This window comes from Geotrypetes seraphini, chromosome 5, assembly GCF_902459505.1.
Source record: "Geotrypetes seraphini chromosome 5, aGeoSer1.1, whole genome shotgun sequence".
Classification (NCBI taxonomy): domain Eukaryota; kingdom Metazoa; phylum Chordata; class Amphibia; order Gymnophiona; family Dermophiidae; genus Geotrypetes; species Geotrypetes seraphini.
The window spans coordinates 208840402-208852596 of record NC_047088.1 but is presented as its reverse complement, the minus strand read 5'-3'; the positions used below and the strand labels follow the sequence as shown (position 1 = coordinate 208852596).

The 12195-nt window shown below is 40.3% G+C and overlaps 1 protein-coding gene across 4 annotated transcripts in view; it reads right to left on the bottom strand.

Annotated features, from left to right (window-relative positions):
- Positions 1–12195, bottom strand: part of GRB14 (growth factor receptor bound protein 14) — a 118200-nt gene that overhangs the window by 71341 nt on the left and 34664 nt on the right. For all 4 annotated transcript variants that reach the window (XM_033945206.1, XM_033945207.1, XM_033945203.1 and 1 more), the window contains one exon: positions 7814–7951. In XM_033945206.1, coding sequence (XP_033801097.1) covers positions 7814–7951 — 138 coding nt within the window. The remainder of the gene's footprint in view (positions 1–7813; positions 7952–12195) is intronic.

Genomic DNA, 12195 nt, shown 5'->3' with positions numbered 1-12195 from the left:
TTGGATTCTTGCCCAGAAATAGCTAAGAAGAAAAAATTTAAAAAAATGTAAATTGAATCAGGTTGGGCAGACTGGATGGACCATTTGGGTCTTTATCTGCCGTCATCTACTATGTTACTATGTTAAAGAAACAATCCAGTTATGTTGCATTCATAAAAGATGTCAGTGGTTTCCAAACCAATATAAATATATGACCATGTCCTAATAAATCCGCATTCATTTTCTCATTCTTATATGTAGAGCATAAATTTGCCCACCAAAAAGAGAAATTAAGACGGTCATGATTTTTCCAGTTTTGTGTTATCATTTGTATTACAATCCCAGTCACGACTAAAAAAAAGACGGCTTTTATAATGATCTATGGGAGGTTTAACATGTAATAATATTCCACATATGACCAGCTCATATGTTAAAGGAAATGAAGATTCAAGAATTGCATTAATTTGTCCCCATATCGATTTCCAAAACCTGAGAATTAATGGACAAAAGAATAACATATGATCCAGTGTCCCTATGTCTAAATGACAGTGCCAGCATCTACGTTATTATGAATTATCTAACTTTTGTAACATAACAGGGGTCCAGAAAGATCTGTGTAACAGGAAAAACTAAGTTTGTCTCATAGATGCTAACACTGTACATTTCATTCTCCAAGTCCAAATTCGTGGCCATCAAGTCACAGAAATATACTGATTTATCTCGATGCTCCAAATGTCTCTAAGACTATTTTTTGGTTTCTTATTCATAAATTCAGATATCAGTTTATACCATTTGGTGGCCTGATGCTCTAAAAAATCTGTCTGGAAGCGTGGGGGGCATAATTGAAAGGGACGTCTAAGTCCGTTTTCGTCTAAAGTAAAAAACAGCGTAGGACACATTTTCAAAAAATACGTCCAAAATTTTTTTGTTTTGAAAATTGCCTAACTATACGTCATGCTGATCTGATCGTCCAAGTCGCTAAATCGTCCATCTTTATACCACATTTTCGTCCAACTTTTTGTCCAAATCAAAAATGCCTAGAACAAGCCCTGTTGGACGTGGGAGGGGTCTGCAAAGTGATGGACTGCACACCCAGACATGCCACCTAAATAGTGGGGTACCTTACAGGGCACTGCTGTGAACTTCACAAAAAGGGTGCCATGTCTTCTCCTCCTACAGCTCCCTTATAGGTCATGGTGAGCCCCCCAAACCACCTCCAGAATCCCCTAGACCCACTTATCTACCACCCCAATAGCCCTTATGGCTGCAGGGGCCACTTATATGCCAGTAAATAGGTTTTGGGGGTGTATAGGGGAGTGCACATTTTTAAGTATCAATGCAGTGATTACAGGGGCTTATGGGCATGGGTTCTCCTCTCCATGAGTCCCTAACCCAGCCCCAAGACAGCTTAAGCCGCCTCTGTGCTGGACGACTAGGCTTTCCTATGCCAGGCTGCCAGGTGATGATAGTCTGGAGGCTGAATTTTAAAGGTGTGAGTAATATTTTTATGGGGGTCAGGGATAACTGGGGTAATGTGTGGGGGGTCAATTTTATGTGTTTTCAGTACTTATCTGGTGACTTTAGGTGGGTTTTTGTGACTTAGACCATGTTTTACATGGTCTAAGTCACAACGTCCAAGTTCCGTCGATCGTGGGCTGTATAACTTCGGTTATACATGTTGTACAACTAAGTCTAAGCCGGCCCACATCCCGCCCAACTCCCGCCCTTGACACTCTTCCCAAAACGCCCCGTTTAGCTTTGGTCATTCAGCGGCGCTAGGTAGGCCTAGGTCGTTTAGAAATACGTCCAAAACCTGTTTTTATTATCGGCACTTGGACGTATTTGGGAAATGTTCGTCCAAGTGCCGACTTAAGCCGGTTTTTGGATTTTTCTCTTTCGATTATGAGCCCCATAGGATCTGCAAGCTATAATGAGTTTTTAAGTTTTGCCATTCTGGAAACCCACTTTGAATGGCCTGCTTCAACTGCAACCACCTATAATTTTGAGATTTTGAAATACCGAATGAATGTTGCAGTCATGAAAAATCAAGCAGTTTCCCATTAGATATAACATCATCTAATGTATGAATGCCTGCTTGCATCAAATGCTTCCAGTAGATCCAAGAACCGCCTATTTAAATCTTGGCATTCACCCATAAGGATTGTTTCTAACAATGAAAGCTGATGAAATGGTGGGTGTTAGCTTCATCACTTCTTTAAAAAGCTCATTGGCTTCCAGTATTAAATAGAATAATTTACAAAATATGTTTGCTATCATTTAAGGCTCAGCTCTAAGGCCCGGATTCTGTATAGGATGCCCGGAATGGGCGTCCTATACAGAATCGGGCCTATACCCGTCCAAGCTAAACCCGATTCTGTAACCGACGTCCATGTTACAGATGCCGGTTACAGAACCGGGTTACTTTAGACGCAACCGCTATACTTAATCGCGGCAAGGGATCTCTCTGTGGCGATTAGTATAGTGGCCGTGGCTACGGCCACCAGTCACCCCTCACCTCACCCCCTAAATGAATGAGGCAGGAAGGTGCTGGTCTACATTGTAAGCATCTCCCGCTCTACTAGGGAGACGCGTAGGGCTGCCTAGGTTCACCTAAGGCTACCGCCTAGCCTTAGGTGAGCTTATGCGGGCTTGCAGGCCTTCCTAGGCTCCCAGAGGCGACTTCAATATAGGCGGCCTGCCTGTGGAGCATTAGACAGCTATAGGACGCCTACAGCTGCCTACAATCGGGATGCAGTTTACAGAATCCGGACCCAAGTCTCCAGATTTCATCGATAGGAGTCTAATTCCCTGCACCTCCCAACATTTGCTAACCATTTCATCACTTAAAACTATTAGTATATGAAGACAATTTTTCAGTTGTGGCCCCACAATTGTGGAAGTCCTTGGCAATCTATTTAAGGAAAGAAAGAAATATTGATAGATTTAAGAGTCAGTTGAAATGCTTTCTTTTTAAAGATGCTTTTGACTGCTAGACATCGTATAACCCCGTCGAAGATTCAATTACTTTAATATTTAAAAAAAAAGAAAACCCTCCTTTTGTAATTTTCCTTGATTGTCTCATTTGCCTCCAATTATTGTATTTCTATCCCACTTCCCGTCCTGGTCGTGTCTGTCCTGTAAGCCAAGTATTTGCTATATGAATTTTTGTTTCCCTGTATTATGTCATAAATTGTTTTTAGAATTGTTCATCGCCTTGAATATATGATTAAGCGATCAATCAAATTTTAAATAAACTTGATACTTGAAACTAAAATCCAACTAGAAGCTCTACTAATTTGGTTTTGGGTTCTATGTTCATCTGGGCGTTTTTAATTTAGCTGTGTGGTATTTTTGTGTTAGTTTTTAGGTTTGTTGTGTTTTTATGTCTGTTTTATATGTGCCTGAAATGCAATGCGTTGTTATTATTGTATAGTATGTTGGATAGTCCTCATTGCAGAGATCAGTCTTTAAATCAGGGGTGTCCAACCTGCGGCCCCGTGAAGTATTTTGTGCAGCCCCAGTCGAGGGCAATGCAGTGCTTTCCTCTGCTGCACCCGGGTGTTTACCGTCTTGCCAGCTCCCTCCTCTGTCTTGCTGCAGCATTTGCACGGCTCCATAAAACATTTTTGTCGGCCAATGCGACCCAGGGAAGCCAAAATGTTGGACACCCCTGCTTTAAATGCTCTAGTTCGTCCAATAAAAAAAGGTATCACTTGGATTCTTTTTTTATTTCTAAATATTGTATATAATTTAGGGAGAAGATGGGGACACTGCAATTACACATAATAACAATTTTTAATACATTTTTATAACTACCTTGTCTTTCTCTCTTTGTTCCTACTTTTTTTCTTATAAATAAAGAGGATAAAATATTTTTTAAAATAGAAGGAAGTTTTATATAAAAACAGAGACCAACTGAGTGAAAAGCCAAACAGTACTTTTTGTCTAGGTGAATTTTCAGTTGAACCCAATTAGATTTTCATCTAAAAGTTTGTTTAAGTATAGGCTAAGCCTTAGCCAATTAGATTTAGGAGATTCAAACAGAACTGCCTGCATTTATGCAACTTCAGAAAAGCGGTACAAACCCATCTTTTTACTTAATTACTACCCACAAAGATAACTCCTAACCATAAACCAACTTTGCTATCTCGGGAACCCTCCCTAATGACTTTTAAAGAATAGCAACAATTAATTTGCTACTAAATAAGCTTCAACTCAAATGTATGACTGAGTATAGAAACTGTTCTATTACTGTAAGAAGTCTGTGCCCCTACTATTAAAATTGACATATCTTTTATTGAGACACCGCACTCCATCTGTCTTATCACTAACTCATACTGTGCCTATATTGTATTACTAGTCTTATAGCCCGTTACATTAACGGGTGCTAGAATATATGTGTGTGTGTCTGTCTTTATTTCTTTCTCTCTCTCTCTCTCCTTAGCCACTTTCTGTATTTCTGTCTTTCTTTCTTTCTGTCTTTCTTTTTCCTCGGCTGTCCACCACCACCCCATGCCTGCTCCCCCTGTCCATTCTCATCTTTTTACCTCCCCTGTGTCCACCACCACCCCTTCACTGCTCCCCTTATCCAGCAGCAGCCCTTCTCCCTTTGTTTTTCCTCCCCCCTGTCCAGCAGCACCTCTTTCCTGCTCCCCCTGTCCAGCAGTAGGCCTCCCTTCCTTTTTCTTCCCCCCCTGTCCATCAGTACCTCTTCCCCTGTCCATCAGCACCTCTTTCCTGCTCCCCCTGTCCAGCAGTAGGCCTCCCTTCCTTTTTCTGCCCCCCTGTCCATCAGCACCTCTTCCCCTGTCCAGCAACACCCCTTACCTCCATTCGTATCTGCCCTCTGCCGACAGCCACCTCAAGCTGCCGCTGCCTGCAGTCGCCAACAGCCGCCGCGAGCGCCTGAAGCCGACAGCCGCCTCGGTAACGATTCTGCAATCCCTGCCACCGCCGCTGCTTGAGAGGCCCACGGGACTGAAGGCGGTCAGCATGTCTGGTGCTCGGGAGAAGGAGTCCTGGTGTCGCGCATGCGCACTCCTACCGACCACTGACCTACAGATCAAGGATCAGGGAACATGCGGTAAGAGTGCACATGCGCACTTAGCATTTTATTATTATAGATATGTCATCCTTATTTGTAATCCTTACCCCAACTATCATATTGCTAACTTATATTATGTATGTAAACTTGTAACCCATTCTGGGCTCTTCTGGGAGGACAAGCTAAAAAATTGAATAAATTAATTAAACTATATTTAAACAAAAAATGCTCGAACCCACAGGTCCCCACCAAAAAAGCAAGTTCATACGTGAAAAATCCAAAGTCTTATCTGAACTGCAAAAAAAGAAAATATTTACGCTTCCAAAGAGGACCTTCATTTAACTCGTAAAAGATAAGAAGGGTCATGAAATAATCACTATCACCACATCTCTCATATATGTGGAGAAACAAGGCCAATTGAACACTTCCTCTTCTTACAGTCAGCAGAGCAGTAACTAGAAACAGCTAAAATCTTGAAGCATGCCACTTGTTTTCATAAAGTTATTTTCATCCATTTCTTTTAGCTACAAGTTTTGGAATTTGTTTCTTTTGGAGGAATGAGAGTGCCAGGCTGAACAAGATCAACCTCTACCCTGCCAAGTCAGTAACTAGATAGTGAGCCCCACATTCAAGATCCAAAGCCAGGTTTGGTTCCAGCATATATATGCTTCATGCAGCTTATAGCATACTGGGAACCTGGAGAGTACAAGAGATGAAAAGCCAGGGTCCTTTTATAGGCTATAGATTCAATAGTGGCCATTCAGATCCACTGCCAAAACATGCAAAAACTAAACAGAAAAATAGAAAGGAAGGGTAAAAAATTAAAATTCAGATTTCCTTTTTAAAAAAAAAACCTCTCTTAAGGACACAGAATTAATCACAACCTCACCAAGTCCAAATCTATTCAAATAACCAAACATAAACAGGTAATCATTTTTAAAAATGTTTTTAAATAATTTATATTCCGCATATCCTACAATTCTATCTAATGTACCTGGGGCAATAGGGATTAAGTGATTTGCCCAGGGTCACAAGGAGCAGTCAAAATGTATTTCTAAATCTCTATTCAACTTTCAATGTATACAGTGTTCCCCTGGTCATTCGCGGTATTCTCTGACCAGGACTTTCTGTGTTAAAGTCGGGCTTCACCAATCAGGAGCTGTGGGTCAAAGCAGCTCCTGATTGGTGAAGCCTGACTTTAGTACAGGAAGAGGCGGTCGGAGCATACCACGAGTGATTTTCTTCACTCGCCGGCGCTCCAGCTGCCCTATCCTGCCTCTCCAGTTGCCCTCTCCTGCCTCCCCAGGTGAAAAACCATATTCGTAGTTTTTCAATATTCGTGGAACGGAACCCCTGCAAATATCGGGGGAGTACTGTATATCCAATTCAAAAAGCTTTTCCTTGTTATTCATCTATATTCAATTAATAATAGTTGGATAAACTTATATCATATACTCAAGATCCAAAGCAATTAATGATAAAATATACTTAGCTTCGGATCAACCCGATTCAAGCATGCCATGCAGGGGATTGCTCGAGAGAGCTCCATTTCGGACGTTGAATAGAGACTGAGAAATACATTTTGACTTTATCACACATTCACTTTTGATTTTGCATACAATGAGTACCGTTAGGTGCAGGGATGTTTCACAGCAATTAACCGTTTGGGTAAATGAACATTATCAACTCTTTGAAACAGGGGTTCCTGGATAGAGTTGTGTAAACTGAGGACCCTCGGTACTCTTATTCAATTTACACTCAATTTATCATTTAATCACTCATTTAATTTTTGATATTGAGTGTTTTATAAGAGAGAGTATGTTTTTTTTTCTCTTCTTATATTGGAAAGATTTTGATATACACTTTAGCCATCTTTCTTTTGGTGGGTTTGCTAGTATAAAGGGATTCTATAAAGGGCACTCAAATTTGGGCATGATCCTAAGATGCACATGCAACTAAATTGGGTGAACTGGCACTGATTTGAATTTGTGTGTGCATCTTGCTACATGCTGTTCTATAAAACTGTGTGCCCAAATGATATGGTGTGCAACCCAAAAGGGTACAAGGCCATGGGATGGACATTGGCATATCGGAGCGTTCTGGAGATTTGCACCCTTTATAGCAAAGCGTCAAAAATTTTTTCTCCAGCACCCAATTCTGGGCGCCATTTACTGAATCTGGTTCTTAGTGTACAACTTTTAGCAATCGAGCATGGTAACTTATAATGCTAGTATGATAGGGGTAAGACCCAAGCAGAGAATGGACGTGGACTACACATTATAGCTAGTAAACAGTACTTACCATGTGCTGTTAGTTGTGCAATCAAGGCGGGTGCACTTAGCCCCTGATTGAGATTACATTACATTAGTGATTTTTATTCTGCCATTATCTGCTAATTGTGAAAAAAAAAATAACATACAGAAAAGAACAAAAGAGTCAGGAAGAAGAAATGGTTCCACCCAAGATATTCCTCGGAGTCTTTTTTTAAGGAAACTGGACACACATCTGGACTTTACACTGCCAGTGTTTCAGCACCTAAGTTGGAACATCCTGGGTGGAAACATTTCTTCATCCCGACTCTTTTGACTTGGTATCTGTTATTGTCCTGGATATACCTTTCTGATTTTTCTTTCCTGCAGGGTTCATGTTGGTGCCCTGTGACAGTTACCTCACAGCCTTTGCACTTACCACTCATTAATTTTTGCAGTTAAAACATGGTAAGTGTGAAAATTTACAACTCTTTACTCAGCAAACCCAAGGTAAATATTTTTCTATTTTTAATTATCTTACCTTTGATGTTCCTTTCATAGAAAGGTATAAGCCAGATCTCCGTAACAGAAAATACATTTTTTTCCATGATTTCTTTCCTTGTTCCCTGGTATGTAAATGTCCATGAATTTCAGGGTAAGCACTTGAATTGAGAAACATCTACAGACAAAATGTTAGCTGAATTAACTTTCTCACATAAGAATAATCAACTGATTTATCCCAATAAACAAACTCTTAGGGGTCTTTTTACTAAGCTATGTTATAAAGTGGCTACAGCGCTCTTATGCAGGTTTCTCCCAAGTTTTTACTGCAGCTGGAAAAAAGACCAATGTTATTATTATTTTTTTTTTTTAATTAATGGCTATGCACTAATTGTGCCATTAGTGCATGGCCATTAAAAATATTAGCATGGGGTACTTAATAATACCTATTTTGTAGGCAGAAGGGGCTCACACACTCATCCTATACTAATCTGTTAGCATGCGGTTATGAAGATTTGCTACTGATTAGCACAGAAATGCCTACTCTCTTCCCCCAGACACATTCCTCTATGATAAAAATTAAAATATTTTTAGTGTGCGATTTGTGCGTTTAGATATGAAAATTACCACAGGGCATCTGAACACATCCCATGGCAAGCTGTGGTAAACATAGTCTAGCACTTACCATAGCTTTGTAAAAGAACCCTTTAGCTTGGTATAAAAAAAAAAAAAGACTAATGTGTTTATGTTATTCCTGAAGTTCCCAAGACATCCCTCAAAATAACATTTGCAATTGAATGAAGATGCTTATAAGATAGGTATGCGCTCATTTTGCTTCCAGCGAATCATGGGAGAAAGAACATTTTTCTAAAATTATGCATATATTTTCTACTAGAAATTAAGTTCTTGTAAAGACAGGATTAAGCTTTTGTCTTGGACTCAAAGGGGAGATGGGTGCAGCTTCCTTCAGCATGATCAATAAAAGAAAAAAAAAAAAATCTTGAAATTTTGAATATGAGTTATATTTCTGACAACTGGTGTACTGGGAGCCTAGGGATCCTTTTATTAAACTGTAGAAAAAAATAGCCTTACCCCCCTCTTTTACAAAGGTGCGCTAAGCTTTTTAGCGCGTGCTAAACGCTAACGCATGCATGTTATCCTATGGAAGCATTAGCATTTAGCACATGGGTTGATTTAGCATGTGCTAAATCCAAGCTAAAATGCTTAGCGCGCCTTTGTAAAAGAGGGTCTTAGTGTTCCATTTTCCAAATTAATGGCTACAAGCTAATTCCACCATTAGCATGTGGCCATTAATAAAATTAGGGGTCCTTTTATTAAGGCGTGCTAACCGATTTAGTACGCGCTAAATGCTAAGGCGCCCATAGAATATAATGGATGCCTTAGCATTTAGCGTGCACAAATTGGTTAGCGTGCGTTAAATCGGTTAGCAGGCCTTAATAAAAGGACCCCTTAGTGCTTATGGGGCTCATAATCGAAAGAGAAAAACGTCCAAAAACCGGCCTAAGTCGGCACATGGACGAACATTGTCAAAATACGTCCGTGTCGATAATGAAAACAGGTTTTGGACATATTTATAAATGACCTAGGCCTTCATAGTGCCGCTGAATGACCAAAGCTAAACGGGGCATTTCAGGAGGAGTGTTGAGGGTGGGAGTTGGGAGGGACGTGGGCCGGCTTAGACTTAGTCGTACAGCATGAATAACCGAAAGTTATACAGCCCAGCATAGACAAAACTTGGGCGTTGTGACTTAGACCATTTAAAACATGGTCTAAGTCACAAAAACCCACCTAAAGTCACCATATAAGCACTGCAAACACATAATACAGACCCCCACACACTACCCCAGTGATCCCTGACCCCCCCAACCCATAAAAATCATAATCACACCTTTAAAATTCAGCCTCCAGGCCATCATCACCTGCAGCCTGGAATAGGAAAGCCGTCTTGGAGATGAGTTAGGGATCCATGGAGAGGAGGACCCATGCCCATAAGCCCCTTTAATCACTGCATTGATACTTAAACATGTGCACTCCCTTATATACTCCCAAAACCCTTTTGTACTGCCATATAAGTGGCTCCTGCAGCCATAAGGGCTATTGGGGTGGTAGATAAGTGGGTCTAGGGGATTCTGGAGGTGGTTGGGGGGCTCACCATGACCTATAAGGGAGCTGGCACCCTTTTTGTGAAATTCATAGCAGTGCCCTGTAAGGTACCCCACTATTTAGGTGCCATGTCTGGGTGTTCAGTTCATTATTTTGCAGACCCCTCCCATGTCCAACAGGACTTGTTCTAGGCATTTTTGGCTTGGACAAAAAGTTGGATGAAAATGTGGTATAAAGATGGACGATTTAGCGACTTAGACGATCAGATCAGCAGGACGTATAGTTAGACGATTTTCGAAACAAAAAACTTTTGGACATATTTTACGTTTTTTACTTTGGACGACTTGCGACTTGGACGAAAACGGACATAGACGTTCCTTTCGATTATGCCCCTCCACATCTCTACTGATACCAATTTTATAGACGGCAAAGGTCCCTACACTAACCCTGTGCTAATCAATTAGCACATAGTAATGCCCCCATATCCTAACTGATTTGTGCTGCTATGGCCACTCTTTGCTCCCCCCAGACACGCCACCTTGTAGAAAAATAAAAAAATATTTTTTATGCCCACTCTGTATACACAAAATTGCCCATTTACCACAAGATGCCACAGCATATCCCACAATAAGTGTTAACCTGCGGCAAGCACCCCCTAGTTTTTAAACGTTAGCATTTAACAAATTTTTTTTCACATTTGCAGATGCCCTCCTGCCCAAAGGAAAGCTTTTCAAAACCCAGACAAAGTACAGGGTTTTGAAAAGCTGTCCAGACCCCCAGACATGTCCTCAAAAGGAGGACATGCCCGGTGAAATCCGGACGTCTGGTAACCCTATCCAAGGATGGAGTTAACACTTAGCCAGTTGAGTGCCAATATTCAGCTCTTAACCAGCTAAGATAAGCACATAAAACACAGTCCTATCTTTTTTTAAATCATAGTCAGTTAAGTTTTATCCAACTCCGTATGGGCTGGAACATGGCCTGACATTGAATAACCAGGAATAAAGCTGGCAGCGGTCAGCAAAATTCTGAGCTTTTAAAACACCTTTCTAGCACAGCTTAATAATTATATGGCATGGAATACTACAAAAGTCCTGTATGTCTGATTGTTTCAGAGTTGACATATGCTCACTGCATTTGCTTTTGCACTAGTGACTCTCAGTTTCTTACTTTTGGTTTCCTGTATTCTGCTTTTCTAGACAAATATGCTGCTCATACAGATGAAGCAAGCTAGAGAAATGTGAGCCAGGGGTCACTTACTGACCCTTCTGCAGGAGATATGCTTTCTGTGCTGACCATTCAGTGGTAGTGCAAGCCCGATCATCAGCATAGATTAATTTAATATTAATATGGCACTTATAGTCTGCTTAGCCAGCAAACCAGTACAAGGCAAACTACAATCACAGCATTAATAAGCTATCAACCCTTAAGTAAAAACATAAACAAAATCTACATTATTAATATGTAATTAATAACTTTTCTAGCTGGATTCTCATGGGGGCACTATCTCCAAATGGGTTGGTTTTGCACATACCATCTCTGTAATAAACTGTGCTTCTAAAGCCAGGGTATGAGAAGTATGATTTCTGACCCTCACATTTACTGCTTTAAGGAGAAACCAGGGAAGGAGTTATGTGAATTCCAGAGATTAGCTGTGTAAGTGTTTTGGAAGGAAAGGTATCTTTTGCCTTCCTTTTCTGCCACACTGACAAATGAAAAAGTAATCTCAAGTATTAGCGTGGGGGGGGGAGGGAGGGGAGTTGCTGAACAAGGTCTTTTTCTTTCACGTTCGCTTGCAGTGTTCACGCTGTGCGTTAGCCCGTCAGAACTTTTGCCTTTGATTCACAAATTTTAAGCATTTTATACAAGAAGTTTCAAGTTTTAAAGTTTTTATTAAAATTTAATAACATCGCTTAAATAACTTCTAAGCGATTTACAGATAAAATAATCAGGAATACAAAATAAAATTTAAAAACGCCAGCAACAATACAATTAAAAAAGATTAAAACAACTTAAGTAAATGGTGTATCACAAATAGGACAAAATGGACAAAACTAACATGATACAGAAGGAAGATGGGGTAGAAATACAATCAATATAGGATAGAAAACAATTTTTTGTTCTCCATATGGTTCTCTATTTGTGATACATAGGACATCTCGGACCCCTGAGGAAGGAATGTTTCTCTGAAACACGGACCGTGTTGGGTCCATACTCCATATCTATGAGAGCCACTTTTTTAGATTACAATTTTGTATAGACTTTTAATAAACATTCCTGTACCTTGTACATTCCATT